The sequence below is a fragment of the Hyla sarda genome, chromosome 1, assembly GCF_029499605.1.
Source record: "Hyla sarda isolate aHylSar1 chromosome 1, aHylSar1.hap1, whole genome shotgun sequence".
Lineage (NCBI taxonomy): Eukaryota > Metazoa > Chordata > Amphibia > Anura > Hylidae > Hyla > Hyla sarda.
Window position 1 is genome coordinate 359324625 of NC_079189.1, and position 14191 is coordinate 359338815.

The following is a 14191-nucleotide window of genomic DNA, read 5'->3' on the forward strand; positions in this document are numbered from 1 at the left end:
CACGTAATTCCCTGAAGATGGATGCCGATCTTCAGAGGGACAGATCTTCGGAGTGCAGGTATGTATTTAACCCACTAACCCTTCATCGGTCTCCTGTTTACCCACACCATAACCCAGTGTATTGGGATTAGTCGGGATGAACAGATGACCATTTTCCTTTAATAATCTGGACTTTTTATTGAGCTTGGAATTGGAGAATTACTGTGAGGCTTTCTTAACTGCTTTGTTGTCATCACAAAATTCAGAACACAAAAAAAGACATTAATAAAAAATGTCAGCTTTCTGTTTAGTAAATCTGGGCCAATGTGTGCACTGACAGGCACTTTTTCATAGGCTTTAATAAAACACATTATTAGATTTAAAAAAAACTGAAGCTTTTTATACCTATTTTTAATTTTTATTTTACGGTGTGTGAACATAGCCTTAGGGTGCTTACACTTATTATTAGGAGAGCCTTTTTTTTTAAATACAGACAGTACATAGTAACGTGCAAGATTCTTGAAAAGAAACAGACAATTGTTTGCTTCTTTTTTAAATAAATGTGCTTTAAAAAAATAAAGTAATAATTATAATGATATTTATTTTGAGGCATCGGCCCAATTATTTCAGATTGACTGTGCATGAACAAAGCTGCTCATGAAATAACTGTAGTATGAATGTTTATTCCGCCAATATCTACACGATAAACATATGTGCTTGGCCAAGCATGCATGTTTATTTCAATGTTTATTTCAATGGAAGTATTTCATCTTCAATAAAGCTCATTGTTCTGATTATTATTTTTTTTTATATTGACTTGACTTTTTGTAGCAGTTAGAATAGAATGTGTTTATTATTATGTTTCATCTATATTTGAAGATATAGTAAATATGATGCCTATTTCTGACGTGAAATTGCATGATGTGTTCAACCCTAAAATACAGAAGTGAGCACTATTTCCAGTCATTTGGGGGTATTTATCCAGACCTGTGTTTCATATGCCAGTCAAAATAAAAAGAAGTTCTAGAGTAAGATACCCCAAATTAATTTAGGAGCATGCCTCATAATAAAATAGGTTCACTATCCATGTGCCATTGGCTGAAAGCTATTGCAGCTATAGGCTTAAAGCTGACATAGATTTCTTCTAACAAATATGGACATTTTTGCACATGGTGGGTCTTGCATATAAAATGCATAAAAGGCACTTGCAACCTTGCACATTTTGCACCACACTATTTCTGTAGAAAAACAGGTATTAAAAACACAGCCAATATTCTATTGGTTGCATCCAAATTGTTATCCAATAGGTATGGGGCCCCCAGACTAGGCTTTTTTGTGCTCACACATGTGGTGACCGTGATTGTTATACTACTAGGAGGGCATTTATCATTTTTGGTGTAAGTGAAGAATTTTTCTACACCTTTTGTGTGCTGGTAATGTGTAGGAGAACCAAATTTATTAAAAGGTCACAGAGTGTTTGATACATTTTGTGCAGGTCATATTTTCTGAAATTTCACTCTTCACATACACTAAAAAGCTAAGCTAAGTCTTGGCTGGTGTATTTTAGAGACTTTTCAGTGGCGTTGCGCCTTTTTTGTGCCTTTTACATGAAACCCTTTTATATCATGCATATTGCCAAAATCAGTGGATTACAATTCAAAATCAGCAGAAATGTGTAAACCAAAAGGCGCCAAAAAAAAAAGACACTTGCATACACAAATATAGTCTGAAAAAAAAGGCTAAACGCAATGATAAATGACAGACCTCGTGTTTTCTACTAGGGATCGACCGATTATCGGTTTGGCTGATATTATCAGCCGGTATTCACGATTTTGGACATTATCGGTATCGGCAATTACCTTGCCGATATTCCCCCTTTAAATCATGGATCTGCAGTGGCCGGTGGTGGAGAAATAGCCGATAACTTATACCGAAATATTGGTATATGTTATCGGCTATCGGCCTGAAAGGTCACAGATTATCGGTATCGGCCCTAAAAAATCTATATCGGTCGATCCCTATTTTCTACACAAAGTAGCTGAAGCTAATAAAACTACCATTCCTGTAGGGAGGAAGACAGAATAAGGTAAATATATTTAGGAAATAGCATTGTTTGCTTACAATTCAAACTGACATCCACTCTATTTCATTTTAGATTTTCACCTCATCATCTGAGCCCAAGAAGACTTAATGCACCCTCAAGTATGATGCCCAAAAGAACTCCACAGCCTCCCCAAGTGCCACAGACAGGGGCATCTTATTCAAAGACATATCCTGCAATAGCTAATGCCTCAGTGCAGCCAAATAGTCTTCATGTCCAAGGTGAGAAGCTCTAACTTTTACTATTGAATGATGAATTTAATTTTTTTAATGCATAAAAAATGTATTTGTACTGAGTTAGCCAATTGCCAGAAACTGAAATGATGGGAAAAGTAGGTTTAACAGTGAATCGTATTTATACATAAAAGGACATTGTGTGGTGAATAAGACAAGTCAAGTAAAGCAGGACCATCAATAAGGGAGCGGGGTAAACAGTTGGGGCGAAGAAAAAAAAAGTTAGAGAATAGTAAGGAGGACAGACCTTTTATTGAAAGTTTATTGACATGTGGTCTTTGGTTGTGATACCCTCACAAGATCTATGGGACACATTGTTTGATATCCTTAAAGTCTTCCTGCTCACCTGTCAAAAGCATATCGGATCTAGAGTAGGACACATCCTATACGGTATATGCTGTGTATAGCTGAGATGGTTTACAATAGTTCAGTCACATGTTTTCCTTTCTCAAAAAAGAACACTGCTTAGTTTATTATGAAGCCAAAGTATCCCATAGATCTTTGTCAAACTACGTCCCTTAGATTTGATCTATTATGTAACAAGTCCGGGATATCTGTCATGTTCTCCTCATTGTACAACAATAGTGAGAAACTTAACACTAACCTATAAATTATGTGCCTAGTGCTCTGCATGGGATTTTGTGCTGATGAGAAATCTATGGCTGCCTGCTGCAAGTTCATTCACAATTGTTACAAAGTAAAGATTGACGGAAAAGCATTCAAGTCAAAATGTCATTTAGTCTACAGTTAGAACGAATAATGCAATATACGGGCAACTTGTTGGCAGACCTTGGATGTTTGATTGAAAGATGGTAGACTATACATATAAATACAGTGGTCCCTCAACATACGTATACATTGAAATACAGTGGTCCCTTAAACACAGTGCAGTAGAATTCCCCCTATACAGTAGTGTACTATTTGCCCATTGTTATCCATTATTCTGAATCAGTATTAGTATGGAGCATCTAAGGCCCATCGGAGATAGTGATTCTGATCTCCTCCCTTCACCCATACAGAACATGTACACTTTCTCTTTTCATGTAATTATAATCTACAGTACATTTTTATATTAGAGAAGTTAATATGAGAATTAATCCCCTAAAGAAATGATTCTTGTAAAAAGGGATTGTCCTCTGCTGTGGCCGGATTGATTTAGAAGCCCAACACTGTGTCATAGCTTGCACTTAGGTGGGCCGTTTCAACCTTATATGAATTATGTGGTTTCTGAGTTCCAAGCACCCAAGAGTCACTGCTGCCCTAGTGTCTTTCCAATACATGTACATATGATACTTCAAAGGGGTTTCCAAGATTAGAAAAACCGAGCTGATTTCTGACAAAACAGCACCACGCCTATCCTCAGATTGTGTGTGGTATTGCAGCTGAGTTCCATTGAAGTTAATGGAGCCAAGTTGTAATACCACATACAACCGGAGGACAGGTGTGGTGCTGTTTTTCGGTAGAAGTTTGCTCTATTCTTCTTATCCCGGATAACCTCTTTAAAGAAGTACTCCACAGATTTTTTAATCTCTCCATTCTGCCAGGGCTAGCAATATTTTTTTTCCTGTCTTCTGAGCCCCAGTCTTCTTTGCATTCAGACTGTGCTGAGCTTATTGCCAGACGCTGACTACTGGGATGCCCCACCTCGGACAGTGATAAGCTGAGCGACAATGTAATGTAATGTAATGGGCCCTGGCCAGGTCTACTTCCTGATGCCCAGGCCCGTTACATTACACTGCCTTGTTATTTTTCCTTTTAAAGCACAGGCAGAATGGAAATTTTAAAAAGTCAGTGGAGTACCCCTTTAACATCTTGGGCTCTTAGATTTAACTCTTAAACATGAGTTATGAATATATATTGAATATACATGAATATGTTTTTAAATTATTTATTTTTTCAAAGTGTAGGGTTCTTGTGTGTCCTCTTCTTTTTTGTGTGTGTTATTTACTAAGATGTCCTTTTTTTGGCACACAAGGGTTTTTTTTGGTCCACACTGGAAGGTACAAAAGAATGTGGGAATAAACAATAGTGGCTCTTCAAGTCTGTCAAAATCTGAGGCAAGAGACACCACCCCAACAACCAGCCATGCAAAAGCATGACATTTCCAAAGCATTTGCCAAATTCCTGAGAAATTGAGTTGGGTGTAAATTCTGCTCTGTGAACCATAACGATTTAATTTAAGAAATAACACACTTCCACAATTTGGGAATACCATGTGAGCATGCATTTTGACACTGAGGCTGCGAGTCATAGCGACAATATTCTACAGACCAGATGGAAGAAAAGGCTTTAAGTGGATTATGTTAGCTATCCTACAAATAAAGTTGTGCAATAAATATTGAATAAATCACAGATAAAGTTAGAAAGTATGCAGTAAAATTTCCACACATTTAAAGGGTACCTCTCATCAAAAAAACTTTTGATATAATATAGATTAATGTATGCAGAATAACTTCACAATTGCATGTTATTAAAAAATATGCTTCTTTCTATTTAATTTTCCACTTTGAAGAAATGACCACTAGGGGTCTCCCTACCAGTCCTGGCAGCAAGCATTTCAGACTCATGCTGGAGTCCTAAACACTACGAGCTGCCAGTCTGCTTTGTTCACAAAGGAGAACACTCAGAGTGGCCAGCCTGCTTTGTTCACAGCCTGTTTGGCTGTGAACAAAGCAGGCTGGCAGCTCTGAGTGTTTAGGACTCCAGCATGAGTCAGAAATGCTTGCTGACAGGACTGATCGGGAAAAATACAATAGAAAGAAGCATATTTTTCATTAACATGCTATTGGAAAGTTATTCAACATTCATTAATCTAAAATATATCAAAAGTTTATTTGATGAGAGATACCCTTTAAGGTATAAAAATGTTATATTTGTCCATATATCCTAACAAGTCAGGAATATAAGTTCCAATGATATTAGAGGGAAGTGAAGCAGTATTTTTAATTTTGATATACCGTATATACTTGAGTATAAGCAGACCCGAATATAAGCCGAGGCCCCTAATTTTACCCCAAAATCCCAGGAAAAGTTATTGACTCAACTATAAGCCATGGGTGGGAAATACATCATCCCCCAATGTCATCATCCAGACCCCCGTCATCATCCAGACCCCCGTCATCATCCCCCCCCTTCATCATCACCAGCTGTCAATCTCTTCATCAGTGGTCTTCAACCTGCGGACCTCCAGATGTTGCAAAACTACAACTCCCAGCATGCCCGGACAGCCATGGGCTGTCCAGGCATGCTGGGAGTTGTAGTTTTGAAACCTCTGGAGGTCCGCAGGTTGAAGACCACTGCGGCCTTCGTCATCATCCCCCCCCTTCATCATCACCGCCTGTCAATCCCCTTATCAGTGGTCTTCAACCTGCGTACCTCTAGATGTTGCAAAACTACAACTCCCAGCATGCCCGGCCCTTCGGGCCCGGAGTAGTGACGTTGACGCACAGGGACATTGCGCATGAACGTCCCTGTGTGTCGTCGTCAAGGCAACGTCACTACTCCGGGCCCGAAGCGTGTAGAAGAGCCCCCCCCCCCCGGTGAAAATGGACAGCCCGCAACGACTAACCATCCCCACCGGACGGTCCCTGCAGCATAGATGGCCCGGACCAGCTCACCCTAAATTCCCGTTGAGGGGAGGTGAGTACAAAACAAAGGGGGGGCTGGATGATGACAAAGGCCACAGTGGTCTTCAACCTGCGGACCTCCAGAGGTTTCAAAACTATAAAGTTTACTTGAGTATAAGCTGAGGGGGCGTTTTTAGCACGAAAAATTATGCTGAAAAACTCGGCTTATACTCGAGTATATACGGTACCTAGTTTATGCATATTGCCCATAAGAACCATGCTGGGGGGAAAAAACGGCCATTTTACCAGTTTTTGCACCAGCCTCTTGCAGTCGGGTTTTCAAAATTCACTCTTCTCTCCTTTTTCATAGGGTTTTGGACAAAAAAACTGAGTGATTTTTGAAAAATGTTGGGTTATGCCCATTTTTATAAGCCCCGCCCCTTTGTAGGGTTTTCTGATTTGTGACAATGAAGACTATTTTTTGTCCAGACATGTTGCAAAAAGTGTCGCACAGGTGTGCACCTAAATTTAGTCCACAAAACCCAATAAAAACTGTCAGGTTAGTAAATGAGGCCCAATATGTATATAGTAGTGTAAAAGAATAGGTTTTAAAGAATTGTTTGTTAACCCCCTTCTAATGACCCAAGTATTAAACACAATTTAGAGTTTTTCCATTCATATTAGGTCCCCGTGATATTTGAGTTTGACAGGCTTGCCCTAGGTGATATGTGTACTGGATGTTTACCAAGTCTTACTGCTTGAGATGTCTTTGTGTGAAGATGAATGATGGCTCATTTTGCTAGGCTGCTGTGTTTTCCCTATGGATGTTCAAGTAATGTGTGTTCTTGTTTGTAGAAGTCTACTTTAGAGCAATAGGACTACTCTCCTGACAACTCAGTGTTAAGGTCATAGCCCCACTTAGTATGATTTGTTGGACCTGCTGTGGGAGTAAAGCCACTCATTATTTATAACCTCATTCATGTTTTTTACCGTTTCCTTGCCTATGGCAAAGACAATTTTTTTAATATGTTAAAAAAAGGAATGATCAGGATAACTAGAATGCATGACACATTAACAGGAATGGCCAGAACTATAGATATAGTAGCTGCTATTGGGCAAAGAGGTTCAGGGGATCACTCAGGTGCAAGAATATTGATCCTTACAGTGGGGAATCACAAGTTGGGTTAGTGCACTATATGGATTGTTCAAAATATTGTGTATTATTTATAGCTTTAATTATTGCTTCTTATGATGCTGTTTACCTTTTTATTTCACTTGGGTTTGGAGGCCATGGCATTTTGCTATGGGGCCCTATGAATTTCAGTCACACCAATATTAAGAAGTCATTATTTCTGGTTGGTTGTTTAGCTAACAACTCAGTGTTCTTAAAATAACATATTGATTTAGATAGTACAGTGGGGCAAAAAAGTATTCAGTTATGCAAGTTCTCCCACTTAAAAAGATAAGAGAGGCCTGTAATTTTCATCATAGGTATACCTCAACTATGAGAGACATAATGAGAAAAAAAAAATACATAAAATCCCATTGTCTGATTTTTTAAGAATTTATTTGCAAATGTTGGTGGAAAATAAGTATTTGGTCAATAACAAAAGTTCATCACAGTACTTTGTTATATACCCTTTCAGAGATCACATGTTTTCTGTAAGTCTTCACAAGGTTTTCACACACTGTTGCTTGTATTGAGAAGTGATATTTTGAGGCTGTTGCTGGGCAACACAGACTTTTGACTCCCTCCAAAGATTTTCTATGTGGTTGAGATCTGGAGACTGGCTAGGCCACTCCAGGACCTTGAAATGCTTCTTACGAAGCCACTCCTTTGTTGCCCGGGTGGTGTGTTTGGGATCATTGTCATGCTGAAAGACCCAATGCCCTTGCTGATGGACTGAGGTTTTCACTCAAAATCTTATGATACGTGACCCCATTCATTCTTTCCTTTACACAGATCAGTCGTCCTGGTCCCTTAGCAGAAAAACAGCCCCAAAGCATGATGTTTTCACCCCCCATGCTTCACAGTAGGTATAGTGTTCTTTGGATGCCACTCAGCATTCTTTCTCCTTCAAACAGGACTAGTTGAGTTTTTACCAAAAAGTTCTACTTTGGTTTCATCTGACCATATGACATTCTCCCAATCCTCTTCTTGATCATCCAAATACTCTCTAGCAAACTTCAGACCGGCCCAGACATGTACTGGCTTAAGCAGGGGGACACGTCTGGCACTGCATGATTTGAGTCCCTGGCAGTATAGTGTATTACTGATGGTAGCCTTTGTTAGTTTGGTCCCAGCTCTCCGCAGGTCATTCACTAGGTCCCCCCCATGTGGTTCTGTGATTTTTGCTCTCCGTTCTTGTGGTCATTTTGACACTACAGGGTGAGATCTTGCGTGGAGCCCCAGATCAAGGGAGATTATCAGTGGTTTACATTTTCTTTCACTTGGGTTTGGAGGCCATGGCATTTTACTTTGGGGCCCTATGAATTTCGGTCACACCAACATTAAAAAGTCATTATATCTGGTTGGTTGTTTAACTAACAACTCAGTGTTCTTAAATTAACATATTGATTTAGTTAGTACAGTGGGGCAAAAAGTATTTAGTAAGCCACCAATTGTGCAAGTTCTCCCACTTAAAAAGACGAAAGAGGCCTGTCATTTTCATCATAGGTATACCTCAACTATGAGAGACATAATGAGAAACAAAATCCATAAGATCACATTGTCTGTCTGATTTTTAAAGAATTTATTTGCAAATTATGGTGGGAAATAAGTATTTGGTCACCTACAAACAAGCAAGATCTCACAGACCTGTAACTTCTTCTTTAAGTGTCTCCTCTGTCCTCCACTCGTTACCTGTATTATTGGCACCTGTTTGAACTTGTTATCAGTATAAAAGACACCTGTCCACAACCTCAAACTGTCACACTCCAAACTCCACTGTGGCCAAGACCAAAGAGCTGTCGAAGGACACCAGAAACAAATTTGTAGACCTGCACAGGCTGGGAAGACTGAATCTGCAATAGGCAAGCAGCTTGGTGTGAAGAAATCAACTGTGGGAGCAATTATTAGAAAATGGAAGACGTAGAAGACCACTGATAATCTCCCTCTATCTGGGGCTCCACGTAAAATCTGACCCTGTGGTGTCAAAATTACCACATGAATGGAGAACAAAAATCACAGAACCACATGGTGGTCCTAGTGAATGACCTGCAGAGACCTGGGACAAAACTAACAAAGGCTTCCATCAGTAAAACACTACGCCGCCAGGGACTCAAATCATGCAGTGCCAGACGTGTCCCCTGCTTAAGCCAGTACATGTCCAGGTTTGTCTGAAGTTTGCTAGAGAGCATTTAGATGATCCAGAAGAGGATTGGGAGAATGTCATATGATCAGATGAAACCAAAGTAGAACTTTTTGGTAAAAAGTCAACTCGTCCTGTTTGAAGGAGAAAGAATGCTGAGTGGCATCCAAAAATCACTATACCTACTGTGAAGCATGGGGGTGGAAACATCATGCTTTGGGGCTGTTTTTCTGCTAAGGGACCAGGACGACTGATCCGTGTAAAGTAAAGAATCAATGGGGTCCTGTATCATGAGATTCTGATTGAAAGCCTCCTTCCATCAGCAAGGGCATTGAAGATGAAATGTGGCTTGGTCTTTCAGCATGACAATGATCCCAAACACACCGCCTGGGCAACAAAGGAGTGGCTATGTAAGAAGCATTTCAAGGTCCTGGAGTAGCCTAGCCAGTCTCCAGATCTCAACCACATAGAAAATCTTTGGAGGGAGTTAAAAGTCAGTGTTGCCCAGTGACAGCCCCAAAACATCACTGCTCTAGAGGAGATCTGCATGCAGGAATGGGCCAAAATACCAGCAACAGTGTGTAAAAACCTTGTGAAGACTTACAGAAAACATTTGATCTCTGTCTGCCAACAAAGAGTATATAACAAAGTACGGAGATGAGCTTTTGTTATTGAAAATTTTAAGGATTTTTTTTCTCATTATGTTTCTCATTGTTGAGGTATACCTATGATGAAAATGACAGGCCTCTCTCTTCTTTTTAAGTGGGAGAACTGACTAAATACTTTTTTGCCCCACTGTATGTTACACACCATTAAAATCCTGATAGGCAGAAGGGGTTAAACTCTTCCACTCTCTTACTCCCGATCCCTAGGAGAGTAGTCTAAAATTATGGCCAGATTCTTTTAATGATGGATGCTAATACTTTGTTTCAAGCCCCATACCATTTTTCTTCATTGACTCATTTCCCTGAAATATGAAAGTCATGTGTATACATTGTAGCCTTGTCATACTTTATGACATAATGAACAAATAACTGTGTGTAAGTGGGAAATATATTTTTTGTCTTCTGTAGCGCATTGTATTATTAATGACAGATATAAAGCTGTGTCTGTAAAGTAGCGGTATATAATTAATTCATATAAAGAGTTTGAAATACATTTATATTTGTCAGTGCTTTGGGGAGCAGCATATAGTAGGAGCTTAAGGAACTACTTAGCTCATTGAAAACATTGATGTCATTTTCAGTGATTCTTTTTATTTTTAAATAAAAGGTCAAGGTTTGAAAAAAATAAAAAATAACAAGCAGTTGATGGGTTTCTGTTATCTAATAATTACGACATGCTGCTGGGTTTGTCTTTTTTTGCATAGAATTCTAAATATAATCTCTAATAAATTGCATATTTAAAAGAGATGTTATCGCATCAAAGACATATCAGCTGTAGATGCCCAGAGGCAAGCTTCCAGGTCTGAAGGCTAGTTATTCCTCTTTCAGATATGTCAACAGCAGTAATATATAGGAGCAAGTCTTATGATATTTCTGTTACCACAAACAAATGCTCCACTTTGTAATGTACTAGGTTCAGTGCAGTGTGATGTCATTGGACACAATTTGATCACACCTACCCATAAATGTTTTTGTTTGATGCCCTTCTTCCCAATTGAAAACATTTTTGGGCTCTTTGCTCATTTTTGTTAGCCTGTTTCCGTAAAAGTCCAAAAAATGGTCCAAACGCTTAAACAGGTACTCCGATGGAAAATGTTTTTTTGTTTTTTTTAAAATCAACTGGTGCCAGAAAGTTAAAAAACCTTAATCGTTCCAGTACTTATTAGCTGCTGAATACTACAGAGGAAATTATTTTCTTTTTGGAACACAGTGCTCTCTGCTGACATCTCTGTCCATTTTAGGAACTGTCCAGAGTAGCATATGTTTGCTATGGGGATTTTCTCCTACTCTGGACAGTTCTTAAAATGGACAGACATGTCAGCAGAGAGCACTGTGGTCATGATGTCAGCAGAGAGTTCTGTGTGCCAAAAAGAAAATAATTTCCTCTGTAGTATTCAGCAGCTAATAAATACTGGAAGGATTAAGATTTTTTTAATAGAAGTAATTTACAAATCTGTTTAACTTTCTGGCTCCAGTTGATTTAAAAAAAAAAAAGTTTTCCACCGGAGTACCCCTTTAATTTTATTTATTTTAATTAATATGTATGTGAACTAGGGACATTTTACCATTGAGATCAATAGAACTTTTATCAGGGGCGTACCTAGAGCATTTGGCACCCGGGGTGGACCCTTTGTTTGGCTACTGTCCTCCCCCCCACCCGGGGCGGACCCTGTGTTTGCCCCATCCCCTCCAACCCAAGAAAGTAAGAAAACACGTACAAACTTTTTTCAATGTTTTCAATAATATTTATTGCACAAATGCAGGAGTTTTGTGACATATTCTACTTTATGTTGGTGGTAAATTTTCGTCAATGCTTACATAATTTCTTGGTGTAAAATTCCAAAATGTGATGAAAAATTTAAAAATGTAGCTTTTTTTTTTTTTTACTTTGAAACTCTCTGCTTATAAGGAAAATGGACATCCCAAATAAATTATATATTATTTCACATATACAATATATCTACTTTATGTTTGCATCTCAAAGTTGACATGTTTTTACTTTTGGAAGATATCAGAGAGCTTCAAAGTTCAGCAGCAATTTTCCAATTTTTCACAATATTTTAAAAATCTGAATTTTTCAGGGACCACTTCCAATTTGAAGTGGATTTGAAGGGCCTTCATATTAGAAATACCCCATAAATGACCATTATAAAAACTGCACCCCTCAAAGTATTCAAAATGATATTCAAAAAGTTTGTTAAAGGGGTATTCAAGGAAAAAAATGTTTTATATATATCAACTGGCTCCAGAAAGTTAAACAGATTTGTACTGAAAGGATTAAGATTTTTTTATAGAAGTAATTTACAAATCTGTTTAACTTTCTGGAGCCAGATGATATATGAAAAAAAGTTTTTTCCTGGATAACCCCTTTAACCCTTTAGGGGAATAGCAGCAAAATGGAGGCAAAAATTCACAATCTTCATTTTTTACATCTTGTAGACCCAAATTTTTTATTTTTACAAGGGGTAAAAGGAGAAAAAGCCCACCAAAATGTGTAACCTAATTTCTCCCGAGTAAGAAAATACCGCATATGTGTACGCAGAGTGCTCTTTGGGTGCACTAGAGGGCTCAGAATGGAAAGAGCGACAATGGGTTATTAGAGAGTGAGTTTTTCTGAAATGGTTTTTGGGGGGCATGTCACATTTAAGAAGCCCCTATGGTGTCAGGACAGCAAATAAAAAAACCCACATGGCATACTATTTTGGAACTACACCCTCAAGGAACGTAACAAGGGGTACAGTGAGTCTTAACACCCCACAGGTGTTTGATGACTTTTCGTTAAAGTTGGATGTGTAAATACATTTTTTTCACTAAAATGCAGGTTTTTCCCCAAATTTTACATTTTTACAAGGGCTAATATGAGAAAATGCCCCCCAAAATTTGTAACCCCATCTCTTCTGAGTATGGAAATACCCCATTTGTGGACATCAAAAGCTCTGCTGGCACACTACACTGCTCAGAAGAGAAGGAGTCACATTTGGCTTTTGGAAAGCAAATTTAGCCGAAAAGTTTTTTGGGGGGCATGTCACATTTAGGAAGCCCCTATGGTGCCAGAACAGAAAAAAAAACACATGGCATACTATTTTGGAAACTACACCCCTCAAGTAATGTAACAAGGGCTACAGTGAGCCTTAACACCCCACAGGTGTTTGACAACTTTTTGTTAAAGTCAGATTTGTAAATGAAAATTCTTTTATTTCCAATAAAATGCATTTTTCCCCCCAAATTTACCATTTTTACAAGAGGTAATAGGAGAAAATGCCCTCCAAATTTTGCAACATTGTTTCTTCTGAGTATGGAAATACCCCATGTGTGGGTGTAAATTGTTCTGCGGGCGAGCTACAATGCTCAGAAGAGAAGGAGCACCATTGGGCTTTTGGAGAGAGAATTTGGCTGGAATTGAAGTCGGGGGTCACATGGTGCCAGAACAGTGGACCCCACCACATGTGACCCTATTTCAAAATCACACTCCTCACAGAATGTAATAAGGGGTGCAGTGAGCATTTACACCCCACTGACATTTGACAGACTTTTGGAACAGTGGGCTGTGCAAATGAAAAATGTAATTTTCATGGACCGCTGTTCCAAAAATCTGTCAGACACCTGTGGGGCGTAAATGCTCACTGCGCCCCTTATTACATTCCATGAGGGGTGTAGTTTCCAAAATAGGGTTACATGTGGGGGGGGGGGGTTCCTCTGTTCTGGCACCAAGGGGGCTTTGTAAATGCACATGGCCTTCAATTCCAGCCAAATTCTCTCTCCAAAAGCCCAATGGCGCTCCTTCTCTTCTGAGCCCTGTAGTGCGCCAGCAGAGCACTTGACGTCCACACATGGGGTATTTATATATTCAGAAGAAGTGGTGTTACAAATTTTGGAATTTTTCCTATTATCCCTTGTGAAAATAAAAAATTTGGAATAACACCAGAATTTTAGAGAAAAAATGGAAAAAAATCATTTTCACATCCAACTTTTACGAAAAATCTTCAAACACCTGTGGGGTGTTAAGGCTCACTTTACCTCTTATGTTCCATGAGGGGTGTAGTTTACAAAATGTGGTCACATGTGGGTGTTTTTTGTGTTTATGTCAGAACTGCTTTGCAAATCACTGTGCAAATCACCTCAAATGTACATAGTGCTCTCACTCCTGAGCTTTGTTGTTACGTCCACATATGGGGTATTTCTGTACTCAGAAGAAATTGCGTTACAAATTTTGGGGGTCTGATTTTTCCTTTTATCTCTTGTGAAAATGAAAATCATGGGGCAACACCAGCATGTTAGTGTAAAAATTATTTTATTTCAATAACATGTTGGAGTAGACCCCAACTTTACATTTTCA

General features: G+C 38.8%; 1 protein-coding gene across 6 annotated transcripts in view; it reads left to right on the forward strand.

Moving 5' to 3' along the window:
• The window catches only part of GLIS3 (GLIS family zinc finger 3), a 417907-nt gene that overhangs the window by 371391 nt on the left and 32325 nt on the right, over positions 1-14191 (forward strand). For all 6 annotated transcript variants that reach the window (XM_056522352.1, XM_056522361.1, XM_056522346.1 and 3 more), the window contains one exon: positions 2135-2301. In XM_056522352.1, the coding sequence (XP_056378327.1) occupies positions 2135-2301 (167 nt within the window). The remainder of the gene's footprint in view (positions 1-2134; positions 2302-14191) is intronic.